This window comes from Bos javanicus, chromosome 8, assembly GCF_032452875.1.
Source record: "Bos javanicus breed banteng chromosome 8, ARS-OSU_banteng_1.0, whole genome shotgun sequence".
Lineage (NCBI taxonomy): Eukaryota > Metazoa > Chordata > Mammalia > Artiodactyla > Bovidae > Bos > Bos javanicus.
In genome coordinates, this window is record NC_083875.1 from 10,507,708 (window position 1) to 10,520,484 (window position 12,777).

Below are 12,777 nucleotides of genomic sequence, written 5' to 3' on the forward strand. Positions count from 1 at the left end.
ATTCTGCCTGACTTCAGGGGTGGGGCTTGAGTTTTAGATGTGAAAATCACCAGTATAAAAGGGCAAAACCTGCATATACCCAGACATGAGGAGCCACAGAATTTGGGGGTCGTTTTAGAGGCTGGCCTAGGACAGGACACTGATACCCATGCAAGGCTAAAAAAAAAAAAAAATTTGTTTTAATATTGTTTATTTGGCTGTGCCAGGTCTCCGTTGCCACATCTGGGATCTAGATCTGGTTCCCCGACCAGCAATAGAGCCTAGGGCCCCTGCATGGGCAACTCGGAGTCTTAGCTACTGGACTACCAGGGAAGTCCCAAGGCTAAACTTTGAAGTGTGGAACTTTAAAGTTAGTGGTAGATGTTTGTTGGTGTTGTTCGTATTAGCGGTGCTTTAGGGTTTGCGTTTGGTTCATTTATGATTTTGATCTTTTCCCATCCTTCTCCTGACCACGAAAGGGACCTAGAAAGGTGTCCAAACCCCTTCAGCCCTCCTGCCCTGAGGACTATCCCTTACATCCTTGCCTGGAACAAAAATAGGGAGTCCAGGCTCAGTCAATCACCAGGCTAATTCCTAACCGGTTAACACTGGGCCTTGAGGCTCAAACAGGTGGTTCTCCAGTTGCCAGACAGGTGGTGAGTGTCTGTTAGAATGAGAGGAGAGATGTTTGACAGCAGCGGCTCCCTGTGGAAACTTCTGCCTTAGAGCAGTGGTTCTTTTCTTTTTTTTTTTTTTTAATATTTATTCATTTATTTGACTGTGCTGGGTCTTAGTTGCATCATGTGGGATCTAGTTCCCTGACCAGGGATTGAACCTGGGCCCCCTGCATTAGGAACACGGAGTCTTAGCCGCGGGACCACCAGAGAAGTCCATAGAGTAGTGGTTCTTAACGTTTTGTGGGTCACAGCCTCAAAATCCTGGTGGTAAGAATCTGATAAGAACTGTTAATAAAAAAAAAAAAATCTGTTGCATATCTATATGACATTTTACATTTATTTTCTGAAGGCTGAGCTTATAGAGTCTTTAGAAGCCCATTGTTATTCATCAGGTTAAGAATCCCTGACATAGAACATTGGAAAGAAAATTTTTTCTTTGTAAGAAATAAAAATTTTTTTAAACCAATTGAGAATTTCTGCCCAGTCAGTACCCTGAAGCCTCTGGTGGTCACAGTGGGAATTCCTTCTTGCCCTTGGGGGTGGAAGAGGCTGGTGGCCAGCCTGAGAGAATGTTTTCTTCTAGCACACCGCCTGTATTTTCTCTGCCTCCTCTTCCTGACCCTTCTCCCTCTGGAGTGCAGGGAGATGCTCCCCCTGGTCAGTTTTCCTGAGGTCTTAAAGTCTTTGGCAGTAATAAATGTAAATGTAGATTCTTCTCTTAATTCTGAAGAAAATATCTCAAATTTGGAGTCTTTGAGTCAGGTTTTTAGAGTTAAGACAGTTGCTTGGGTAGGTTTGTTTTGCTGTTTTGTTTTTTACATTTTTCTTCTTTCCTCTGAATTCCTCAAGTGTTTTGTTGTTTATACAGTTCTCTGATCTGGATGCTCTAGAATAAAAGTTTTCTGGTTTTTTGTTTGTGTGATTGATTTTTCTAATGCATTGTATTGTTATAAATCTGTGACTTGCTGCAGATCTTCACATGGATGTACATGTTAGCTTTTTTCAGCCACTCCTTAGTCTTCTAAGGAATTAATTCTTGAAGGAATTCATTTCCTTCTGGATATTCTCAGGAAATATCTGTAGGCTGCTGTTTCTCCCTCTGTGCCTGACCTTATGGAGATCTTACAGTCAGGTTCAGTCCTTGGGAATTTTCTGAAAGTGTCTGACTTTCCCTGATATAGAACACAAGGGATTAAAACCACTTGCTTACCTGGTGCCCAGGGTAGAGCTGGAGATGAAGGTCAACACAAAGACATTTTCCTGCCTCCACAGAACCCAGGCTTCAGGATAGCCCGTTGAGGCCGCCTGTGCTCCTCTGGTCAGCTGGCCCCATGGAACACCTGGGCTTCAGTTCTCCGCTGTCTTCTGTCGCATCAGAGCCCACTATGTGAGAGCCAGGCCCAAGCTGAGTATTGACCCTTCAGGAGGGGGCAGTCTGAAAAAATCACTTCTCTTCTTTGGGCCTCAGTTCCTCTACGGAGACCCGATGACTGTCTCTAGTAACACATCTGTCTGCAGCGGTCCCTTGGATGTGTCCACGAAGGGCCCACTCCTCCTGGGAAAGGACACAGCCATGTCCCCAAAATGTTATTTAAGAAAGACGTCTGGGACAAACCACCGCGTACTGCTCCCCACCTTAGCTGCCAAGGCCGCAAGAAGCTTTCTCTTCTCCATGGACGTAGCCCCAAGTTGTCCCAAAGCCTCAGCCTCCTCGGGTCTGTCCTGAGGAAACAAAGCTCTGTCCTCACTGGTGAGGCAGTGCCAACCAGTGAGAGTTAAACCTAATATATTTAAGGGCAGTAGCAGTGAGGAAGCTGAGCTACAAAGAGTTCGTGATTGGTTTGAAGGATTGGACTTGGGAAACGGATCCCATGAAGCCAGGAGGGAGAGACTGGACCACTTAATGGACTCCTGTCTTCTTTCTGCACATGCTGTTTGGTTTCTAACCTGGCAGAGTGTTTCCTTCTCTCAGACTTAACGTGCACTGCTTACATGCCTTCATCTCTTTGTTCGTTCCTTCCTTCCCTCATCTAGTCTGTGGTATTTCTTAACCTGCTTTGGACAGTGGGCTGTGCTCGACTGTAAGGGAAACATAAATGGGGAGGTGCTAGATTTACACAGGTTACCGTAGAGGAAGAAGATGGGTGCCCACAGGACTTTATCCAGGGTCCAAATGATGGGTCCTGTTAGGTTAGAAATCCAGTCAAGGGCTGTGGGGATTCAGAAGCAGGGCACATCCCTTCCCACTGGGGATCAAGGAGACCCCTGAGAAGAGTGAGCTCTAATTGGCATCAGAAGCCTGGATATCATGTGTGGGACTATCAGTAACCTCAGACACGCAGATGCCACCACCTTTAGGGTAGAAAGTGAAGAAGAATTAAAGAGCCTCTTGATGAAAGTGAAAGAGGAGAGTGAAAACGTTGGCTTAAAGCTCAGCATTCAGAAAACTAAGATCATGGCATCCGGTCCCATCACTTCATGGCAAACAGATGGAGAAACAATGGAAACAGTGGCAGACTTTATTTTGGGGGGCTCCAAAATCACGTAGATGGTGACTGCAGCCATGAAATTAAAAGACGCTTACTCCTTGGAAGGAAAGTTATGACCAACCTTAACAACATATGAAAAAGCAGAGACATTACTTTGTCAACAAAGGGCCATCTAGTCAAGGCTATGGTTTTTCCAGTGGTCATGTATGGATATGAGAGTTGGACCATAAAGAAAGATGAGCACTGAAGAATTGATGCTTTTGAACTGTGGTGTTAGAGAAGACTCTTGAGAGTCCCTTGGACTGCAAGGAGATCCAACCAGTCCATCCTAAAGGAGATCAGTCGTAAGTGTTCATTGGAAAGACTGATGCTGAAGCTGAAGCTCCAATACTTTGGCCACCTGATGCGAAGACCTGACTCATTTGAAAAAACCTTGATGCTGGGAAGGATGGAAAAGGGGACAACAGAGGATTAAATGGTTGGACGGCATCACCGACTCAATGGAGATGAATTTGAGCAGACCCCAGGAGTTGGTGATGGACAGGGAGGTCTGGCGTGCTGTGGCCCGTGGGGTTGCAAAGAACCGGACACGACTGAGCAACTGAACAGAACTGAGGAATCCACAAGAAATGTCTGAGTTAGTTACGGGGCTAAATCTGTGAACATCCAGTGTGACTCAGTCATGAAGTATTTTATAACGTCCCAATTATGTTGCTAGTCATGTTGTAGCACTGCCTTTGTTTTTTATTATGGGCATTTAATTTTTAAAGGAACATGGTGGTAATGGCTGAGGTTCAGAGATGATGGTGTTTTCAAGGCCAGAATTGCTTCTGAGTCATTGTTTAGATTAGTTGTCTTCAGTTAACCTTTTGGAGATCATGGCCCCAAATGACAACCCGATTAAATCTGTGGGAGAATGGATATAGGGAGACAGAATTGTTTGTACGATTTTTGGAGGTTCTGAGGGCTGCTGAATCCCCTATCAGCCCTGTGAATTATTAGTGGTTTGTTCTAATAAGGTCCTTATAAAATTGTTGTCCTTTTAAGCTAAGTGTGTGTGTGTGTGTGTGTGTGTGTGTGTATTAGTCGCTCAGTCATGTCCAACTCTTTGTGACCCCATGAACTGTAGCCCGCCAGGCTCCTCAGTCCGTGGAATTCTCCAGGCAAGAATACTGGTTTATTTTGTTTTAGTCGCTCAGTCGTGTCCAACTCTTTTGCAACCCCACAGACTGCAGCCCGCCAGGCTCCTCTGTCCATGGGATTCTCCTCTGTCCATGGGATTCTCCAGGCAAGAATACTGGAGTGGGTTGCTATTCCCTTCTCCAGGGATCTTCGTGACCTCAAGGTCAAACTGGGGTCTCCGGCACTGCAGGCAGACTCTTTACCATCTGAGCCACCTGGAAGGAAAGCCCTTCTCATCCATAAGTTAAATATACTGCCCAACAAAGCTTGGTCCCTTTGATCACCATTCCAGTTCCTTTTGACATAGGCACACACTGAGCATGCCCAGGCTCCTCACACATCAGTGACTGTGAACCTCCATGCTTTACTCCCCATTCCCTCCTTCTCTGGAAACAATGAACGTACGTGTGTTTGTTGAGAAGGCAAATACGCAGGTCAGTTCTGCCTGAGCAGAAGAAAAGCTCTTTACACGCATTATTGTGTCTGTGCAAATAGCAATTAGAAGCTGCTCAACATAGTTGTCACAACTGTACATCTCCTGTATCCATGTTTTAAAAAAATGCTTTTCACAGTATTAAGCAACTTATCTATCCACAATCGTGTTATTTTAAAAAAATTGATGAAGCCCATATGTCCATGCAGATATAAGATGCTGAAGGATGATACATCAAAAGGCACGTGGACTCAGAAATAGCAATGCACGTGGTAGGTCTTGGCTGCACTGCTATTTGGAATTTTACTGAGAAATTTGGATAGGAAAGAGGAGGGATAATGTTTATCCCTCCTGTTTTTTCCTTCTGATGTTCTAGTGAGTAGGTTAAATGAAATTGAGCAAAAGATACATTACAAAATGAAAACTTGGATGAGCTCTCTAGCATCTCGGTCTTTGGACCTTCTGTTTTTCCCCTTTCTATTCCTCTTATTAAATACTTCAAAATTTTTATGCAGTTTTAAAAAATATTTATTTGGCTGTACCGGGTCTTAGTTGCAGAGTGTGGAATCTTCAATCTTCAGTGAAACATGAAGGATCTTTAGTTGCAGCATGTGGGATCTAATTCCCTGCCCAGTGATCAAACCCGGGCCCCCTGCCTTGGGAGCATGAAGTCTTAGCCACTGGACCACCAGGGAAGTCCCTGTTTTTATACAATTTTAAAAGAGTACTATTTACAGTTACTGTAAAATATTGGTTATATTCCTCATGTTGTACAATACATCCTTGCATGGGCCTTCATTTTTGTTTCCAGTTTTAATCCTGATTTATTTGGAAGAGGTACTTCGTATTTTTTTAAGTGCTCTGAAAGCAGTCAAAATGCAATTCAAAAATAGAACCTAAGGATTGCATAACATTGTGCTATAGGACTCCATAGGCTACAGGAAGATCGTGTAAATTAGCGCATGAGACTCTGAGAAATCCCTGAAGGGAGACGGGTCATTTTATAAGAAGCCCAGCCTGAGGCTCGGCTGAGGTCCCGTACTGGTAGTGGAATTGAAGGGGGCTTTACCTTTCTGGTTCCTGATCCATTGTCCTCTCTCCTCTGCCACTGACTCTTGGGGAAAAGCACCCCAGCTTTTTGAGTCTCGACCTCTGTATTTCCACAGCGATCCCAGTTTCCTGTACGTGGCAGGGCTGTTTTGAGAACCAGACTGTACAGTGCAGTGGATCTCAGGGCACGGTCTCCAGACCACCATCCACATCCCCACCAGGAGCATCTCCTGGGAGCTCATGAGAATTACATCTTCTCAGGCCCCACCTCAAACCTGAATCAGAAACCCTGGGGTGGCGGCAGCACTCCACCTCCAGGTGATCCTGGTACAGGCTCAGATTTGAGGTCCACCTCAAATTTGTGATGATACGTGTAAGATAGCTTTACAAAAAGAGCTTCTTTTCTTTTCTTTCTTTTTTTTTTTTTTCCATATTTTTGGGGGGGTTATCCTTTTTTTTTTTTTTTTTTTTTAGCTTTTTGCTTTATAATGGAGTTCCAGGGGGCACAGTGGTAAAAAAAAAAAAACCCCTGCCAGTGCAGGTGCCATGTTTGATCCCTGGGTCAGGAAGATCCCCTGGAGGAGAAAATGGCAACCCACTCCAGTATTCTTGCCTGGAAAATTCCATGGACAGCAGAGCCTGGTGGGCTACAGTCCATGGGGTCACAAAGAAACTGACACAGCTGAGCATACACACTAAGCATACACTCAGCTAATTAATAATGTGGTAGTTTCAGGTGGACAGCAAAGGGACTCAGTCATCTATATGCATGAATCCACCCTTCCCCAGACTTCTATGAGTTTTCATAGCATGTCAGAACTTTTCATCGCCCCATAAAGTTCCCTCCCATTGGTACCCATCTCCCTTGGGCAACCACTCTTCAATGATAGGCATGTTGTAAAAGGAAGTGAGATGACCTCTTGACAAGTTGGACGTGGAAAGACTGTTGATTGTGTTCTCTTTTTCCTTTCCTTCTGATACCTAACCTTTTTTTGTTTAATATACTAAGCCTAGTTCTCTGTGGTTTTTCAGCCCATGGATCAAGCATCTCTCAAAAACAGCGATGTTCTCATCCTGACAGGCCTTACCCAGATTCCCACCGCAAACCCTGATAGCATGGTGGGTGAGTTCTGCAGCAACCTAGGTATGTGTCTCGGGAAAGTCCTACATGGGAGGAAATGGTTCACGTTTATTTTGTGATCGCCCTGCTCCTGTGGTACTTTTTTCTCCCTTTGCTTCACATTCACACCCTGTTGATGCCCCCTATTATGACCTTTTCCCTCATTTATTTCCACGCTTTCTGTTTATCCTTCAAAACCTACTGTTGTCAACAAAAGCAGTTCTTAAGCAACTTAAATCTGAAGGCACAATAAGAATGGTGGTTATAACGGTAAGTTTGAATTTTTAGCAATTATACAGCCGATGCTCAACATTCTCCCACTTACATAGAAACTCTTCCTCTTCTTGCTGGCAGGTGCCCACCGCTTCTTGCTGGTGGGTTTTGCAGGTGGGTCAGGAGTGCTTATAGGATAAGCAGAGTTAAAGAAGGAAATAATCTTGTCTTTGCTTTGCAAATAATAGCACAGAAAAGACTTAATATTTTGAATTCACAACAGGGATATATTGAACAGGTGTATTTTTTCCCCCAAAATATTTGCTTGGTATTATTTTTTCTTCTTTGGGTGGGGCAGGGGGGGACTATAATTGAGAGACTTGTTGAGTATTTTCTATCTGGAATAAATGTATGCTTCTTTGGAATAATTGTCAATAAAGTCTAGAAATGCTGCATTTCTTCTAGAAATATGTAGGTCGCTTCCTATCTTAGCTCAGGCTACTGTAACAAATACCAAAGGCTAGTGCTTTAAACAACACTTATTTCTCACAGTTCTGGAGGCTAGGATGTCAGAGATGCGGTGGCCAGCACATCTGGGTTCTGGTCAAGAACCCTCTCTCTGGCTTACAGACAGCAGCCTTCTGGCTATGTCCCCAGATGGCAGAGAAAGGCTGGCCCAGGGCCTCTTCCTCTTTTTATAAGGGCACTAATCCCATCGTGGGGGCTCCATACTCATGACCTCATATAGACATGGTCACCTCCCAAAGGATCCCCTTGCTAACACTGTCATATTGAGGGTTAGGGCTTCAATATATGAACTTCAGGGGACACATTCATTCCATCACTGTTACCAAAGAGGAGTTCATGAGCTCAGGCCCCTCAGCCCTGTTACCTCAGCTCTGGGGGAGGCAAGTGGTTGTCTTCTAATATTGTCTGTGGAATTTCACTTTCCCTTGCCAATAGTTGTAGACTTTTTTATTCTTTGCTGATTTTAAGCTACCAGTAACTTACTCTTGGGCTTCCTAGGTGGCTCAGTGGTAAAGAATCCACCTGCCAGTGCAGGAGATGCAGGTTTGATCCCTGGGTTGGGAAGATTCCCTGTTGAAGGGAATGGCAACCCACTCCAGTATTTTTTGCTGAGAAATCCCACAGACAGAGGAGCCCGGCAGGCCACAGTCCCTGGGGTCACAAAGAGTCGGACACTACTGAACAACTGAACAACAACAGTTTACTCTTAGCTTGGAAGAACAATTGGACTGGTTTCAAAGAGACTTTGTATGTTTGTTTCTAACTCTAGAATCATGGAATCCAAGGGCTTTGGATCTTGAAAGACTCTTCCATGTAATCCACTGTTGCTCAGAGGGGTCCACTGACCAGCTGCCTCATGTTGAGGCTGTGCCACAGTCAGACTGTCTGAGGAGAGGAGGCCTAGTGGAGAAGTTGTATGTTTATCATGTTCTGGCAATTTTCCTACAAAAGAAGGCTTGAAAACCACTGATTTAGTTCACTCCTCTCGTAAGCAGTGAGGAAGCTGAGGCCCAGGAGGTTGCAGTGGCTTTCCTGAGGTCCCACAGCTTGAGATGGAGTGGGACTGGAGCCCTGCAGCGCTCTCATCTTTTCCTTGGTTCTTACTCCAGTAGTAGCGGGTCAGCCAGTCCTCCGTGCACAGCATCTTGGAGAATACGGATGTGAGAGTTGGGACATACAGGAGGATAGAAGGCATCAGAGAGTTCAGGTTCTGTGCCCTAACTTTGCTTGTTTTCATCTATATTGGAAACTAGACGAAGAAAGAAATTGAGAGCTTGACTTGTCTCAGCCAGTTACAGTTTCTACTACGATTTTGGTTATAAGTTGCAATTCCTCATTTGATAACTGATTTTAAGCCTTTAAAGAATAGAGGATTTTCTTTTGGACAAAACACTCATGGAAGAAAATGCCACTAGAATGAGTCAAATGGAAAAACTTGGCCTATTTCCTTATGGGTCACTCAGCAATGATCAGAGCCCAAACAGAGACAAATGAAACAAAGTTCTGAGCAGGAGCTGAAAAGAGAAGGCGCTGGGATGGTCCGTCCCGAATCTCATCTGCCATTGGGAACTTGAAAACCCAAATCCACGCCTGCACACCCTGGTCCCCGGGCCTGAGATGTTGCTGATCCCTCAGGTGATCATCAGTAAGCCTCTGGACCCTCCCACTCTGGTGCTAGTCTTCAAAAGAAGTCAGTGTTGGGACTTCCTTGCTGTCTAGTTGGTTAAGAATCCTCCTGCCATTGTAGGAGACGTGGGTTCTATCCCTGATCCAGGAAGCTCCTGCACGCCTCAGGGCAGCCAAGCCCGTGCACCAGAACTGCTGAGCCTGCGCTCTAGAGCCTGGGAGTCACACCTACTGAAGCCCAAGACCCTAGAGCCCGTGCTCCACAACAAGAAAAGCTGCTGCAGTGAGAAGCCCTGATCACAACTGGAGGAAAGCCCTCCCAGCAACCAAGACCCAGCGGGCCAAAAATAAATAATTCATATTTTTTTTTAAGTCCATTGTTTGTTGAATGGACCAGTGACTGAGAATCCTTACTAAAATTGTTCCTTTAAAAAAATAACTCAGGGTCCTCCCCACCTACACACTATAATACTGCTGATTTTATTGCTATTTGAACTGCATAGCAAGCAACTGAAAATCAGAACTCAAATCTTTTTTTGTTCTTTATGTTTTGATGAAAATTTTTGTTTTGATGACTTTTGCTTAAGAAAATAGTGTATTTGTTATTCATTTAAAGTGGAGGCAAGATTACATGGTTTTTTTCCCCATGTATGGGTATGAAAATCTTTTTTGCACCAAATATTTCAGTTGATAGAATATTAATTTTTTGGTACATTTTCCCCCAAAAAACCAAGTTGATTGTTACCCAAATGAAGTGAATTATAGGAACAGAAGTGGAAAAATGAAAGAAATGCAAACATAATTTGTAAAGTTCTGTCCTCCCTGTATAAAACTGTTCTTTTGATGCTACTTTCCCCCCCTCTGGCCTCAGCTCTTCTCTTCTCTTTTTTGTTTTTAATATTATTGAAGTCCGTCTGAGTTACAGTGTCCTGTGGCTTCCACCCTTCTAGCACTGACAGTTCGGAATGGAGGAAACGTGTTGGTGCCCTGCTACCCTTCGGGAGTGATCTACGACCTCCTGGAGTGCCTGTACCAGTACATCGACTCGGCCGGCCTCTCCAGCATCCCTTTCTACTTCATCTCCCCGGTGGCTAACAGTTCACTGGAGTTTTCGCAGATTTTTGCCGAGTGGTAGGTCTCTGTTTTTCCTGTGATCCCTACAGTCAAGCAGTAGGAAAAGAAAAAGCTTTTTAGTTTTAATTTAAAAAGAAATAGAAATAATCTTATTTTTTCTCAACTTACTGTGAAACCTTCATTTTTTTCTTTTTTCCTTTCTGTGATATGAAGATTGTATTAATGAAACCCAGAGCAGTTACTTTGCTAGGATTTAGGAGAATTGTTATTAAGAAGGGAAGGAGGAAAGGCAAAGACGTAACTTAGCCACCAGTTTCAAAATGAACAATAAAACTGTTATGCACTTACCTTCTCACATGCTTCCCTCTGTCTGTTACAAAGTGCAGTTACATTCTTAAAGCTAAAAAAAGTCTCCAACCCAAGCTCATGTTCTCTGAAATTTTTAATACCAAATCTGATGGGGAAAACTAGCTTATTTTTCCATTTCAATAGTATATTTGGTGACAGTGTTTTATTACAACAGGAAATTATTTGATCAAATCCTAGGATGGGTAAATTATTGAACAATATGAAGTGGGTGAACCTTTTCAGGATTGTTTAGACAGATGTTTGAATCTAACTCACCTGGCCACAAAAAGGCAGGGTAGGAGGAAATACTGTAAATTGCACACCGGACTTAATGGTACCCGGGGATGGGGTTGTGACACACAGGTGTGCTTAATCCCGTCTACTGGTGTGATGACCTATGGGCACAATAGTCCACAAAGCCTCTGATTTAAGAGGATTTGTACATTACTCTGTGCAGCGTTCACGAACTCTGGGAGATAGTGAAGAACTCTGGTAGATAGTGAAGGACAGGGAAGCCTGGCGTGCTGAAGCAACTGAACAGCAACTGCGCAGCATACATATTCGCACAGATTATCCCAAAGTCACGCTTGCCTACCCCACTTTTAAGTATTGTTTTTTTCTTCCCATTTTAGTTGTGCTCAAGGCCCTTTTTTTCTGTTTTTAAATTCAGTCTTCTCCATCCAACGTGTGTATTATTCATGTTCGTTCATAGGACTTTTTGTTGTTGTTTATATTATATTTGACTTAGTGACTAACAATAAAAGGTCACTTTTATTGGCGGCCATTGGATTTCTTCTTTGATTAGAAGTCTCTTCTCCGCATTATGGGAAGGTAATCTTGACTAGGTGGCAGTCCACATGAGGATCGCTGCACGTTCATCAGCATGTCCTGAACGTCTTCATCCAGACCCTCAGCTGAAAATACTGAACGATGCAGGCTCGGGGACCAGCCCTGTGGGCAGTGTCCTAACTGGTGTCTGTGCTTCCATCCACTCTTGTCAGAATGTCTGATGGGGTAGGACTCGGGACTGGTAAGAGTAGGTTGTTTTTGAGTTCCTGTTTTTTGTTATTTGTTTTTAATATGAGTGTAATACATGTTTACTAGAGAAAAAGAAAGTTACAGGGAACAGTAAAAAATAATCCGAACCCATGATCCCACTACCAGAAATAATGTCACTATTAGATTCTGATGTATTTCATCTTTCTATGTAGGGATCATGCTGAATATTTAATTGTGAATCCTGCCTTTAAATTTTTTAATCCGCATTGCAGGCAGATTCATTCCCAGCTGAGCCACCAGGGAAGCCCAAGAATACTGGAGTGGGTGGCTTATCCCTTCTCTAGTGGATCCTCCTGACCCAGGAATCAAACTGGGGTGTCCTGCATTGCAGGCGGATTCTTTACCAGCTGAGCTACCAAGGAAGCCCAATACTAGATTAGAGCATTAGAAAATCTTTGATACCATCATTTTTCCTTGACTGCATTATGACATCATCACTCATCATTTATACATAGTATAATTTACATAACTGTTGTCTTATGGGTGGACAGGCTTTTCCCAGTTTTTTTCCTTTTAGTGATAAATTTTCGATTAATATCATTCTGTATATTTATGACTACATCCGCTTTGGGTAAGTTACTAAAAATAGTATTACTGGAACAAAAGATGTACATAGTTTTTAATGTTCATCATACAAATCTAAATTGCTTTCCAGAAAAATGTTTGTGTCTTCTGTAAATTACTCCTTATTTGCCTATTTACATACCAGAGGTGTTGTACCTTTATCTATTTATTTGAACCCTATACATGTATTAAAGATCCTAATGCTTTGTTATATCTACAGACATTGTTTCCCATTTTGGCCCTTTTTTCAGTTTTGTCTTTTGAATTTGTTTTTTCAATAATAACTTGTTCCTTTTAGTAAATAATTTTAAGTATAGAAAGGCTGCAGATATACTACAGAAACTCCCATATACCTTCTACTCAGGTTCCCCCCTACCCCAGTGTTCATATCTTACATGGTCATGCATTCTGTATCAAAGCTAAGAAATTAACATA

At 43.2% G+C, this 12,777-nt stretch overlaps 1 protein-coding gene across 1 annotated transcript in view; it reads left to right on the top strand.

The window, feature by feature from the left end:
• Positions 1–12,777, top strand: part of INTS9 (integrator complex subunit 9) — a 128,470-nt gene that overhangs the window by 95,761 nt on the left and 19,932 nt on the right. Inside the window, exons 9-10 of the mRNA XM_061426808.1 lie at positions 6,843–6,954; positions 10,248–10,428. Coding sequence (XP_061282792.1) covers positions 6,843–6,954; positions 10,248–10,428 — 293 coding nt within the window. The remainder of the gene's footprint in view (positions 1–6,842; positions 6,955–10,247; positions 10,429–12,777) is intronic.